The sequence below is a fragment of the Typopeltis vanoorti genome, chromosome 2 (assembly GCF_054136105.1).
Source record: "Typopeltis vanoorti isolate ZY-2024b chromosome 2, IOZ_Tvanoo_1.0, whole genome shotgun sequence".
Lineage (NCBI taxonomy): Eukaryota > Metazoa > Arthropoda > Arachnida > Uropygi > Thelyphonidae > Typopeltis > Typopeltis vanoorti.
This window is the reverse complement of record NC_143550.1, coordinates 161,829,729-161,844,082: the sequence shown is the minus strand read 5'-3', so window position 1 is coordinate 161,844,082 and position 14,354 is coordinate 161,829,729. Positions and strand designations below refer to the sequence as shown.

The 14,354-nt window shown below is 37.4% G+C and overlaps 1 protein-coding gene across 8 annotated transcripts in view; it reads left to right on the top strand.

The window, feature by feature from the left end:
• LOC150109587 (tensin-1-like) overlaps nucleotides 1–14,354 on the top strand; it is a 540,448-nt gene that overhangs the window by 438,977 nt on the left and 87,117 nt on the right. For 6 of the 8 annotated variants that reach the window (XM_090413690.1, XM_090413682.1, XM_090413664.1 and 3 more), the window contains one exon: nucleotides 8,881–8,970. The exons of the other annotated variants lie outside the window; for them this stretch is intronic. In XM_090413690.1, the coding sequence (XP_090269816.1) occupies nucleotides 8,881–8,970 (90 nt within the window). The remainder of the gene's footprint in view (nucleotides 1–8,880; nucleotides 8,971–14,354) is intronic. 8 annotated transcript variants of the gene reach the window in all.

Genomic DNA, 14,354 nt, shown 5'->3' with positions numbered 1-14,354 from the left:
ATGCCAATAACCTGTGCCCTGGAAGTGCCAACCAAGGCCAAAAATTCTTCTTTCTTATTCCTAATACTTCTGGCATTAGTATACATGAATTGCAGAAGCCAATTTGTCCCATCCCTATTTTGATGCCTTAAACTAAATATCCCATTCTGATTCATCTTCTTTCGTATTCGCTTGGGCATATTACACACTCATACACTCATCTGTCTCCTCAAGTCTGTGTATCTACTTCCCCTCCCCTTAATAACTCTAGTTTCACTGATTCTGCACATTAACTTCCACTACATTTGACAACACCTTTTCAAATCTCCGTACACCAAATCCATTCAAATGTAAACCATCCATTTTATATAAATCCTTTCACCCATTGAACTCCTCCACACATCCACAAATTCCACACCACTCATCCTGCATAATTCACGCATAAAGTCATTAGCAATTACGGCCCTTCTTCTGTACTCTTCACTGTCATTCCGTGGCAACAGACTCACCATCCTAACTCTCTCACTCTTCTCTTTTGCTACCTCAAGCAATTCCTTTAAATCCTCTATCATAGCCATTTTTTCTCCTTTCAAATCATTTGTACCTGCTACCATTATCAATTCTTTCACCCACTGCTTTTGCATTCTAATTGACTCACTTACATCCTTAACGATCGCATCGGGTTGATACAATTTTGTTAAACTCTCAACTAACACACCTCTTACTAAGGAATCTCCATACAATACTCGCTCTTTCATTTTGTTTACACTCACTATCGTACTCTTATTTTACTATAATGCGTTTGGTGTTTATTAGTCGGTACGCTTGGTAAACATTTTTGTCAACGTTGCAGCTGCCGATTTACTCTGTGTATTGCTCCGCATAACCGAGTGATCTCACTCATTGCATCAGTCTCATCATTTTTATCCTCCAGTAATTCATTCATTCATTCTGTATGTTTACCTTCATTCTCACTCTCAATGCCCTCTCACAGTTATCAGGTACTACTTCGCAAACATCCCTATTCATACCTCGCATATCACTGTTATCTAGGTTCTCACTTTCAACAACGATATCACTCACACTACCTGAAACACTCTTTAAATCCTCACATTCTTTACACTTTCTGCACACATTCACTCCACTATCGTTGTTTAACCAGACTCCAACTGCTCTTCTCAATGTAAACATTTCTCAAACGGTACCCTGAATCAAATCCTTTAAATTAAAATTTTTAGACAAAGCTTGCGACCTGGACACTATATTTGTATTTCTCTTAATGGGGGCCATGTGCACAGGTAATCATATCTATCACTTTACTATTTAAAATACTCAGAAAATACACAAAAATCACCCAGACACACTGAAATACGAAAAGTAAACAATACTATGTATATAATATGCAAATTCACCAATTATTACTCAAAAATCAAAATAACACTTATCTGTTCAGGAGCTATCTGCAAACACTACACACACCATGTAGCCCTCTAATGAGGGCTACATGGTGTATGTAGTGTTTGCACATGGTCATGTTACACTAACTTAGTGTAACATGACCATGTGCAAGACTCGTATTAAAAAAATATGTCAAGGCAGGTGTTAACTTCCCGGCACATTCCTTCAGAATACGTGGTGATATATTATCAAGTCCCACAGCCTTATTAACATCTAGTTTACTCAACTCCCCATACACCTCTTGCTCACTTACAGTTAGTCTCTTTTCCCCATCTTCAACTGCTCTCAATCTCTCCATGAAGTCACATTCACAAGATTGAAAGACCTTTATGAACTGCTCATTAAGTATCTCCACCACACATTCTGCAACACCTGTCTTTATACCATTTTCTCCAATCAATGTCATCCTTCTATAATCATTCTTTCTTTTGCTGGCTACATATCGAAAGAACTCCTTAGGATTCTTTTTGGCTTCATTAGCTAACTGCTGTTCATACCTCTCTTTAGCTACCCTCACCAACCAAGTCACCCTCCTTGCCTGGTCTTTGTAGACTTCATGGAATTGGTCTACTAGATAGTTTTGAAAATCCCCCAAGCTGCATTGATCTCTTTTCCAGCTAACTCCTCATTCCATGCTACACCCGTGCAAGCTGTCTCCTGAGTTCTTCATAATCACCCCCGCCCAATGTAGTTCCACCTATACTCTTTTCTCACAGAGGTGCTCACATTGCTAGCAACCACCCAGGTAATCACCTCATGGTCACTCTCACCAATTGGTGGATGATTTGACACCTCATTTATAATTACATCCTCTGATGAGATGACCAAATCCAAGACCCTCAATCCTCTTTTGCCCTCTGTTATCCCAGTTGCTATCTCATCATTCCAGTCTATATTGCCATAATTAAAATCACCCATAATGATCACCCTTTTCTTATTTGCTTGACTAATTTTATTATTATACGTGGGCTGTTCAATAAGTAATAAGACTAATTTTACTGTGGCGAAACCACTCATCACAATATTAATTTCTGTGGAATAAAGAAATGTTGCTGTATGTATTAACAAAAGAGGTCGATAGATGGCATATATGGGCTGATATGCCAGAGTGTCACATGACTAAACGCAAGTGCTCATCGGCGCACCTACGAGGCGTGACCAGTCTTCGAAATGGAAGCGTCCTTGGAACAGCGTTATGCGATTAAATTGTGTGTGCGTTTGCAAAAATCGGTCGGATACTTTTAACATGATACGCGAAGCTTTCCACGATGAAGCAATGTCGAGGGCAAGTGTTTTTTGCTGGCATAAAACTTTTAAGGAAGGAAGGCAAAATGTGGAAGATCTTGAACGCAAGGGAAGACCTTCACTGTCCATCACAGAGACAATGATCAACACGGCAGTGATTATCATCAAGCACGTCAAAAGGAAGCATCCATTGCTGAAGAATGGCTTCTTATTGCACCACAATAATGCAAGGCCACATATTGCTGGTTGTATAGTGGACGTTTTGCAGAAGAACAACACAGATATCCTACCACACTCTACATACAGTCCTGATCTCGCACCGTGTGAATTTTGGCTGTTTCCTCAGTCAAGAAACCACTAAGAGGCCGCCATTTCAAAAGCAACAAAACATGTGTAAAAGCTGCGGAGGTGGTTTTGAAAGAACTCTCAAAAAACGGATTCTCACATGTGTTTAAGAAGTGGACGCAACGTTGGGATAAATGCATCGCATCTCACAGTAGTTACTTCGAAAAAGACCATGTAAATGATGACAATTAAAGGTAATCTGTTTTCTATATAAATATAGTCTTATTAGTTATTGAACAGCCTACGTACATTTCATTTTCACCACCATCCACATTACCTGGTCTATAACAACATCCAACCAAGTATTTGATTCCATTCACCTCTATCTCACACCATACTGCCTCAAAACCACTGGCACTATTTCCGTCTTGTATGGACATAACTCCTTCTCTATCATCAATAGCACTCCCCTTCCCTTTATACCTCTTCTATCCTCACAAAACACATCATACCCTTCCATCTCTATTTCTGTCAAGATGTCATCCTCTTCCAACCATGTCTCACTTATTTCGACAATCTTTGGGTGAACAGACGCAATTAGTGCTACCATTTCATCTGCCTTGTTTCTTATACTTCTAGCATTTGTATACAAACACAGCAGCTCATTTCTGGATCTACATATAGTTCCACTGATACCACTCACTCGATGTGATCTCTCCATGCTAGACTGGGGCCATTTCCCTTTCTGCTTATTCATTTTAGAACCCTTTTCAATTCCAACTATTTCCTCTTCATCCCATTCCTTTCCTGCCTATACATGTTCTCACATCCTCTTGGAGCATCCACTTTTCTCATGCTGTGTACCCCTGTCCACCCTGAGCCTCCTCGTTTCCCTGCTCCTCTTGCACACCCACCATTCTCTCATTTTCTATGCTCATACCACTCACTTACCCATTCATAACCACCTCTTCAATCTCTCCTGTCTTACTCTCCTGCGCTTCCACATCACTTCCCGCTTGATCTGATTCATTCTCTCTACTGACTTCTCTACCTTCCAGCAGCAGTCTCTCCAGGTGACTCACACCATAACCACTCAAATATATATATATATATATATTTGAGTGGTTATGGTGTGAGTCACCTGGAGATATATGGGTGTGTTATTTTTCCCTCCAATGTTAACTCAGTACTGATTTCCTTTACAACAAATGCTTCTGAATTACAACTATTAAGACTATAATAAGTTAGATAAAGATTTGATTCTATTAGCATTTTATGATATAGAATATTATCGTTTACAATGCTCAATGAAACATAATTTTCTTTGAAGAGGAAAATATTGTGTAAGATTGCAATATTTACAATATCTGAATATCATATTAATCAAACTAAATTTGTGTGAGATTTAGGTAAACACAAATTTTAGATACTAAGTAGAGTGTTGCTACAAGCCAGAGAATTTAGAGAGGGAGAGAGATTCTGAAATGTTCAGACAGATGTGATCATCATTTACAACATTGAAACGATTTATTTTGAAGAGGAAAGTATCATGTAAGATTGCAACATTAAGTTGTCGGAATATCATATTAATCAAACTAAATTTGTATGAATTTGAGGTAAGCACAAATCTTAGATACTTAATATATAGTGTTGCTATAGGCCAGAAAATTTAGAAGGATATGATTCAGATGAGACTAGTGAGTGACAGGAAGGTGATAATAATGGGTGGCTTTAACCATCTATGAAAGCGTTAACCGAAAGCAGGAAATAACATGTGTGAATATGGAGATTGAATTCCTTGAGCTACTTAGGGACACTAATCTTATGTAGCATGTAGTTGAAGCAACACATGGCAATAATATCATCTCATACAGTTATAATAGTGGATATCATCATGATGCCACCAACTGGGGGAGAATGATCATGTTGTTTTAACTAGGGAATGATTAGGCAGATACAGACTTCATGGAATGAACAAGTGACGGCAGTGACTTGATCAGTTGAAAGAGTGAGAAATATGGGACTAAGTCTGGAATCAGTTACTTAGGCAGTGTCAGATTGTATTCCTAGGTTAGGAGGATAAATAAAGTGGGAGTGAAATTAATGAATCATGGTATTATAAATGAGTTCTGAGAAAGAGGGCATTTCAGAGAAGATATAAAAAACAGGGTATCCCTCTGCAGCAAGAGTATAAGGTGCAGGCAAGGAAGGTGATTGGAATATGAAAGGAGATTGTGTGAAGCAGTAAGGCAAACCCTAGAGAATTCTACAGTTATGTTGTTAGTAGAAGGAAGTGTGAATATGAGAGACTGACTTTAGATTCTGGGTATGGAACACAGGTCACATCTGCTGAAGATATAGTGGAAATGTTCAGTGGTAATTTCATTAGTGCATTTCATATGAGGGATTAGGAGAAGTGTTGAATAAAAATGAGAAAGAATGAGGACAGAAGCCTAACGGTTTAAGAATGGGATGTGTTTGGAATATTAAGTAATCTTGGTGTTAATGAGGCTGTGGGACTGAATGGAATATCATCCATTCAGTCCCGCATTATTGGAACGTGCGAACAAATTGGCAGGACCCTTGACTTGATAGTTCTTCAGAAGTCTGCAATAGAAAAAAAAAATCTCAGAATAGTGAAAGAAAAATAGTTCCACTACATAAGGGATAATCTAAGTCGCTAACATCAGACCATAGGCCAGTGTGTATATCAAGTGTAGTGGTGAAGGTGTTACAGAGGAGCTGGTTAGAGACAGAATACAAACCTGGATTGATGAAAATGAAAATCTTTCTAGAGAGTAGCATGGGTTTGTTAAGAGGGAGTCATGCTTTAGTAACTCAGTCTTCTTCTTTCAGACTTCTCCACTTGTCAGCAGCTGACTGTTCTCAGATTCCACTCTGTAGGATTCTTCCAATCCTCATCCTGTAAGTAGTCTCTTTTATTCATTGCTCTCACAGTAGTCCCATTCCATGTAGCCCTTGGTCTTTCTCTTTTTCTCCTTCTGGGGTGACCAGTTCATAATTTTCAATGGATTGCTAAAGGGATCTGTCCTTGGCCTGGCTCTGTTCAGCCTGTACATAAGTGACATCCCTCTGACAGCTACTCAGATATTTATCTATGCTGATGACAAAGCAATCGCCATCCAAGACTCTCTTCCAAGGACTTGTGGAAACAATGAGCAAAGATCTGAGCTCACTGGAAAACTACTTTGAAAGCTGGGGTTATTTCCTAATCCCAGCAAAACTGTTGTTTCAACTTTCTACCTAAATAACCATGATGCTCATAGAACTAAAAGTAAACTTCTGCAGCAGGTCTCTAATCTATGAAAGTAACCATTACTACCTTGGTGACACACTTGACCATAGTCTAACATACTAAAAACATTTGGAAAAAATCAAGATAAAGATATTTTTCAGGAACAAGATCCTAAACAAGCTCACAGTCACAACTTGGAGTTGTAATGCAACCTTAGACCAGCAGCCCTGACTTTGGTCTTCCCTATGGCAGACTATTGTTTGAAGTCAAAGTTACCATATGACTCTCGTGGACACACAGCTTAACATAACAATGGGAACCATCTCTGGCACCCTAAGATCTACTCCTCTTCCATGGTTGCCTGTTTTTTCCCACATCACTCTGACATCCTTCAGAAGAGAAGAAGCTATCATTGCAGAAATAAATAAAATCAGAAATAATGCGAACCTTCTACACATCTTACCTCCAGTATCTCCCATCTGGCTTTTAGAAATACTATATGATGGTCCCTAGGACTGGCAAAGAAGACTTTGGAATGAACTACAAACCAAACAAGTACCTGATCATAGATCCAATTAGCAAACCTCTAGGATTCAATCTACCTTGACACCTCTGGAACCAGATAAAGAGATTTAGGATGGACAAGGCCACTGTGCTCACTTATTACATCTGTCTGTGTGTTTGGTGCTGTGCAGGCTATGCATCATATAACTAATGACTGTTCCACATACACTTCTTCCTTGGAGGCTTCAGGAACTTGAATTTATTCCCAGATAGTGCCATTGATTAGTTAACTGAATTGTCAATCTGTATATAGTTTTGCTGATTAATTTCCTGTATTTTTACCCATACATTAAATAATAATAACAAAATCCTCGCAATCATTTTGTTGAATATCATTGTCAGGACCTGTAATACTTTACTACCACCATACTTGAAGATTTCTATTACCATTTCATCTGGACCATCCACCTTTCCATTTTGGATGATATTCATTGATACTCATTGATATTCTGCCCTGTCCTCCTATAATAAACCTTCATAGTATCTCTTAAAATCTTATAGGAAAATGATATTAAATCCTACTCAAGATGTATATGGAGCTTGTACCTGTTGCTCAAATCACCAGGCTTTGGAAGAGTGATTATATCCTATCAGATGTTCAATTTCAGTGCAATTTTCTTTCCCACACTTCTTCTTTAGCCTTAATTACTATTCTTTTCATTGTTTACTTTTCTCTGTCCTAAAGGTGCTATATGCCCTCTTCTTTCTTCTAACTTCTGTTTCACTTGTTGACTCATCCATTCGATATTTCCTCGCCTCTTCCCTTTCCTTCGAACGGCCTGTTTAGCAACCTCTTGCATGCATTTCTTTAAATGTCATATAACTCATATTCTGATCCCTTTCTGGTTAAATCCAATTTCTGCTCAAGATGTCATATATATACATATATAAATCCCATATACTATCATCTTCTAACAGTCCTATTTTGTATCTGGGAATCTTAATAACTCTCCCATCATCATTATGGGAAGTATTTGGCCTCCTAGATGTAATAGGACACACACAATCTTACTTATTACTATATAATGAATTGCCCCACCTAGATCAAGAAGAAATTTTTCATAATACATGACAGAAAATATGAGAATAAGGGATCAGCCCTGGAAATTGTGTAAGAATGTGGTTAGCAAGGACATGAGGACTAGATATTTTTTGCTTGGAAAGTAGTGAATGGGTTGCCAAAGAAGAAGTCTGTCATGAGTGCTTTGTTGGTGAACAAGTTTAAGAACTATGACAGATATTGTATATATAGTGGTTAGTGTAAATCTCCTTGCAGACACCAACACTACAGGTTGCAGTGTGACTAAAAAAAAAACTCAACTATTTCACATATAGAGTATCACAATAATATGGTGACACACCATTTTGCTACTTGTATATGAGCGATATGAGATGGTTTGCCTGATTCATTCAAATAAATAAGTGATATTTTTTGAAAATTATCTCACATGTAAAAAATTAAGCCACAGTTCTGAGAAAGGAGGAGATTGTCTACATTCAAAAATAGCTACATAAAAATTAAACAATGTTATCCAAGTAGTCTCTTCTAAATTGCAGACATCCTCTTATTTTCTTGACTCTCTTGTACTTGACTCATGTTTTTCACTTCAAAGTTTGTCTGTTTGTTTTTTTAAATATGAGACATACCAGAATTTGATAATTACCAAAACAGTTATGCAAGCTTTTAAATGTGTATTGTGTAAGATTGCTGAATATTTGTTCTTGAGATAGTGAAAAAATTTAAATTTTCAGTATGAATTTATTTGTGAATTATGATATTGTAATTGGTATAATAATTATCACATTTTACTATAAGGATTATGTTTGGATGTAGTGCAGTTATTCAAGTGCTCTGGAAGAGTATTCCATGAAAATATTTTCATATCAGTCCTCTCCTTGAACTTCTGCTAAATTAGTGTGATACCAATCATATTAGTGAACATTTTGAATTTAATGAAAAGTGAAAAAAGATTTGTTAATTTCATTTCAATTTTGTTTGAATAATCCAAACTCGGCAACTTATTTTTTCTTGCTATCTAATCTCTATCTATCACTTGAACCATCTATCTTCCCTTTTCTATACATGCCTTCAGACGCTTCCATCCAGCACACACTTATCATTCTTCTCCAGAAAGTAGTCCCCAGCTACAGAGGTGGTCTTCTGGATCATTACTAAGTTGGAGGTAGGTCTGATTGATGTGCATGCTAAAAAGAAAAGAAAAGAAAGCACCATGGTTTCAATTATTCCTTTTGCTTTATGTTACTGCATGCAAAATAAGAAGAATATTTTTGCTATGACACTTTTAACACTTGAAAAAACATAAGAAAATCTTTTATTGTTATTTTTAGTTTCAATGAATATAATTTTCAATTTATCTAATTTTCTTTTATTCATGAAGTCAAGATTCCCAAGTCATAAATAGTTTGGTCTTTATAATCAAAGTTAGCAAAGAATCATTTGCCTTATTTCAAATTTGAATTAAGAGTGCACATGAACTACTCTGTCCAAAAAAAAAAAAAAGTCCCTTTGTGCAAAAGTGGTGATTCCATACTGAGAGTATGAGAGTAAAAAAAATTGAGATGTGGTGCCATCTGTAAACTAAGGTGAACTAGATCTACTTATATCTACCACTTACTGTACATGAACACAAAAATGCAATGCAAATTACTCTCTATTTTTCTACTTGAATAATGAAAGTTGGTAGATAGCCAGACAAACAGGTAAGTGAAATGAATGCATAAAAAATAATAATAGAACAATCACAGAAACATTGGTCAGCATCAATGAGCAGAGCAAACTCTCCTAGTTTTAACACAAATTAATATCTAAGAACAGAAGGATGATTAACAGAGAGAGCTACAGTAACTGTGAAGGCAATGAGTAACAAGTATTTAATTATCATTTTTCCTAAGGATAATTCCAAAATAAAAACATCAGAAATATAAACTAGTCTGTAATTTGAGGGGCTTGGTTCCTACTATTTTCCATAGGGTGTATTAGTAGAAAAATATTTACTCTGGCAAAGGCCATTTTAATTAATTTATTCATTTTATTATCAGTACTTTTTATTAATATTTAATATCTATAAAGTTATAAAGCCCATTTGCAGGAGGTTCACTCTGGCTGTCACTGTCTGGTTATGCCTCTGCTTAATTTCAGTGCACTCATTCTCTCTGGCAATTGTTTTCCCATATTATAACTTGACTTAACTTATAAGAAAGGTAGGGTTACCACCTGTCCCAAATTAGGTGGGACATCCCAAGTTTTAAGAAAATTTTCAGCATCCCAAATTACACCTAAGTGGGACAACTTATATGGTGAAATGCCAAATTATTCCAAAGACTTACAAAATATGCAAAAGAAATTCTTAGTGAGCATTAGTGACATTTGTAAATTGGTACCCATGACGTGTACCATGCAAAAATACCTGTGTTTTGGGGGGTCTCATTGGTCAAATTCTGCTCAGATGATGTAGATTCGCATAGATCGTAATGCTCGTTGTGATTCGATTAACTTATAATCTTTACTTGTAATATAAAATAAGTGCATTCATGGCCTACGTAATGTGTTATGTGATTTATCACCATAATTATTGTATGTTATGTTGGCAGCAGTGAAATCACTACCAGTGATGTTATACATTATCATAGCCTTCTAGAATCTAGATACATATGCCATATGGCTTATATAACTTTGCTCAACGTCAACGAATGAACACTACAAGTTGGTTGTTTTTTACATTGAGTTTGACCTGAATTTTCATTGTTTAAAGGAGAAGTTGTGGCATTTTTTTTTAGGGGAAGGGGTAAATTATTATTATGATTGATGATTGAGAGGTAGCGTGTTCTTAAGTTTTGTGAGATATTACTATTCCTCTGAAAATACATTTGCATTTTTTTTTCAGAATTGCTTTCCGCACAACATTAGTCACCGATAGCGAACTGGAGTATTGCACAACATTGGTTTCACGATGTCTAGTTCCTCAAGTGACAGTAAAAAGAGAAGAAAAGCAAAAAAAAAAGAAGCATTTTCCATGAACACTTTATTGGAGTATTTCATCCTAGAGGAGTCAGTTTTAATGCTAGAGGGATAGGACTGGTATGAGGTCTGGAGGTACAGGAGGAGAGTGTGTTTCAGATACTGAGTACTCTGGATGTCAGTAAAGCTGTGGGACTGGATGGTATTTCGCCACGAGTTTTGAGAGAATGTGCTAGGGAATTGACAATACCTTTAACGTGGCTTTTCAATGAAAGTCTGGCTTTGGCAAAGGTGCCCAGGGAATGGAAGGAAGGTAAGATAGTGCCATTGCATAAGGGTGGTAACAGACTGGAAGTGTCTAATTATAGGCCAGTCTGTGTGTCATCAGTAGTTGTTAAGATCTTGGAGAAAGTAGTGAGGGACCGTGTACAGCATTGGGCAGATGAGGGTAATGTTATCTGTGAGAATCAACATGGATTTGTGAAAGGACGCTCTTGTTTTAGCAATATGCTAGCCTTTTATAATAAAGTTACAAGAGCATTAGATGAGGGAAAGGCATATACTGCAATTTTCTTAGACTTGGCGAAGGCATTTGACAGGGTACCACATGATAAGCTGATATTTAAGTTGCAGCACATGGGTCTGGATGTCAGATTGGTCAACTGGATTCAGGATTGGCTGTCTGATAGGTATCAGAGAGTTGTGTATGGTGGAGCAGTTTCCAGGAGGCAGAGGGTTACAAGTGGGGTCCCACAGGGCTCAGTACTAGGACCTATATTGTTTAACCTTTATATCAATGACATAGCCAGTGGATTGCAGGGGGATATTCAGTTGTTTGCGGATGATGCGAAGCTTGGAAGGATTATTAGTAATTGTGCAGATGTGGTAGCCCTGCAAGAGGATTTAAATAAGCTAGATAGATGGGCAAATGATTGGGGGTGTCAGTTTAATGCAGCAAAATGTAAGGTCTTGAGGTTTGGGAAACATCGATGGGATGCTACATACTCTATGGGAGGAGTTATACTGGAGGAAGTAGGGGAGACAAGAGATCTGGGGTTGATGATTGATAGAAACCTGAAGTTTAGGGGACATATTGCAAAGGTGGTGAAGGTAACACAGAGGATTGCTGCTATTATGAGAAGGACACTGACCTGCAGAGATAAGAGGGTTATCATTCCGTTGTATAAGTCTCTGATCAGACCACACTTGGACTATTGTTCTCAGATTTGGTCCCCAGGATTTGAAGGGGATAAATTAACCGTGGAAAGGATACAAAGACGGATGACAAAGATGGTTTCAGGACTGTACAAGGATAGTTATGAGGATCAGCTGAGAGAATGTGGACTGCAGAATTTGGTGGATAGAAGAAGGAGAGGTGATATGATTGAGACTTTTAAACTGTTGAGAGGTGGTTACAGGGTTGACACTGGGGAGTTCTTTCGCTTGGTTGATCAGCGGGAAGGAGTGATGACAAGAGGCCATCCCTGGAAGTTACAAAAGGAAACTGTGAGCAAGAGGGTAAGGAGTGGTTTCTTTCTGTGGAGGGTGGTTGAGCTGTGGAATGCATTGCCTGATGGAGTGGTGGGAGCGAGAACGGTCAGTGGGTTTAAGGAGTGGTATGATAAACTTTGTGTTTCTCAGGGGGGGGGGGACCTCCCCTCGATGAGTCTTGACAGACTTTATGTCTTAGAAAGGACCTCCCTCGATGAGTCTTTTGACTCCTTGGAGGCCTGAATAATAATAATAATAATAATAATAATTTATGTGTGTACAGAAGTGTTTGGGAAGGGAACTATCCATGGTTGAAGCCATGTGGAACAAACTCTTTTAAAGCATTCTGTAATATTTGCTTCCGTGAATTCAGTATTGCACATGGCGGAGAAAATAACGTTAAAAAATATTCAAACAGTGATATCCACATAAAGAAAGATAACAGTAGCAAACAGGGAATGAAATTAGAAAGTTTTTTCGTATCATCCGAAACGGAAAGAAAATTAGTAACAACCACAGAATTAGGTTTGGTTTATCACACGGTGAAGCATTTATCATATTCAAGTATGGATTGTGTCAATAAAGTGTTATATTTAATGACTCTGAAATTGCTTTAAAGGTTCAGTATGGTAGGACAAAGGCTGAAATGCTTGTCTGCAATGTAATGGCCCCTGAATCAGTCTCTGAAGTTACCAGAGATCTAAAAAAAGTAGGTTACTTTTCTGTAGCTACTGATGCAAGTAACAGAGGAAACAGAAAGCTGTGGCCTCTGTGTGTAAGATATTTCACTGCTGAAAAGGGCATTGAATGTAAGGTTCTTGATTTTTATGACGATCCAGAAGAGACTTCGGATTCAGTTTCTTTTTAATATCAAAAGTAGGCTTCAAGAGCATTCCCTGAGCCTAGACAATGTCACAAGCTACAGTGCAGACAATGCCATGTTAATTTTGGGAAGAAACATTCAGTGTATCAGTTATTATCTAAGGCAAATAACAAAATAATAAAAGCCAATTGTTCAGCCCACATTATACATAGCACGTGTAAGCAAGCATGTGATGCACTAAATATAGATATAGAAACAATTGTTCTCAAAGTTTACAACCACTTTTCTTGTTCTGCCAAAAGGAGAGAAGAGTTGAGTTATTTTGAGTTTGTTGATTTAGAATGGCAAGAGGTTCCGAGGCATGTTTGTACTAGATGGCTTTCCTTGAAACCTACAGCTGATAGACTTTTATTTAACTGGGTTGCTATTGAGAGCTACTTTAAAAGCATTGAAGAATGTCCTGTTTTTCTGAGGAAAATATTTGATGACAAGAAGGCCATCCAGCAAGCCAAATTCTACATTTTTTTTTTTTTCAAATGTTTCAACCATCTTTGAAGAATGTATTAAACTCCTAGAAAAAGAAGATTTGAGTGCATCAGAGGCATTCGAAGTAGTCAGTGTTTTACGAAACAAACTTCTTAAACAAGATTTATTGTTTAAGAAGACAAGAGGACAGGTTCTTTGGAAATGCCACTGAAGAGGTATTAGAAGCCATGATCCCTCAAGAAAGCAATCAGTGCAAGTCAGACTTTCTTAAGTTCTATGAGAAAGCTTTAAGCCATTTGGAGAAATAATCATTTGACTTCACAGAAAACAATCTTTTTACTCTGCTGAAGAACTTAAACCTCCAAAGTGAATTGTCTTTCAAGCATCTCAAAGAGACTGTGAGGGCACTTAATCTAGAATCTGACATTAGCCTGGATGAGTTATATGAGGAATTCTGCTTGAGTTGTGACAAAATAAATACCACTAAAGGGGACTACACAGCAGGCGAGACCTTAGGTATGAAATGGAAGGAGATTATTCAGAATATTGGTAAAGAATACATTCTCAATCTCTATAAGCTCATATGGTTTGTTTTAAGCATTTCTGGTAGTAATGCCTTTGTAGAAAGGGTGTTCTCTCTCTTATGAATTTAAAATGGACAGACTCAAGAAACAAGGCCTCAGCTGACCCCATAAAAAGTGAAATCATCATTTCAAAAAATATTACAGATACTTGCAAGGACTATTTTGTGAGAGTGAAACAAAACAGACAGCTTTTAGAAGCAGCCA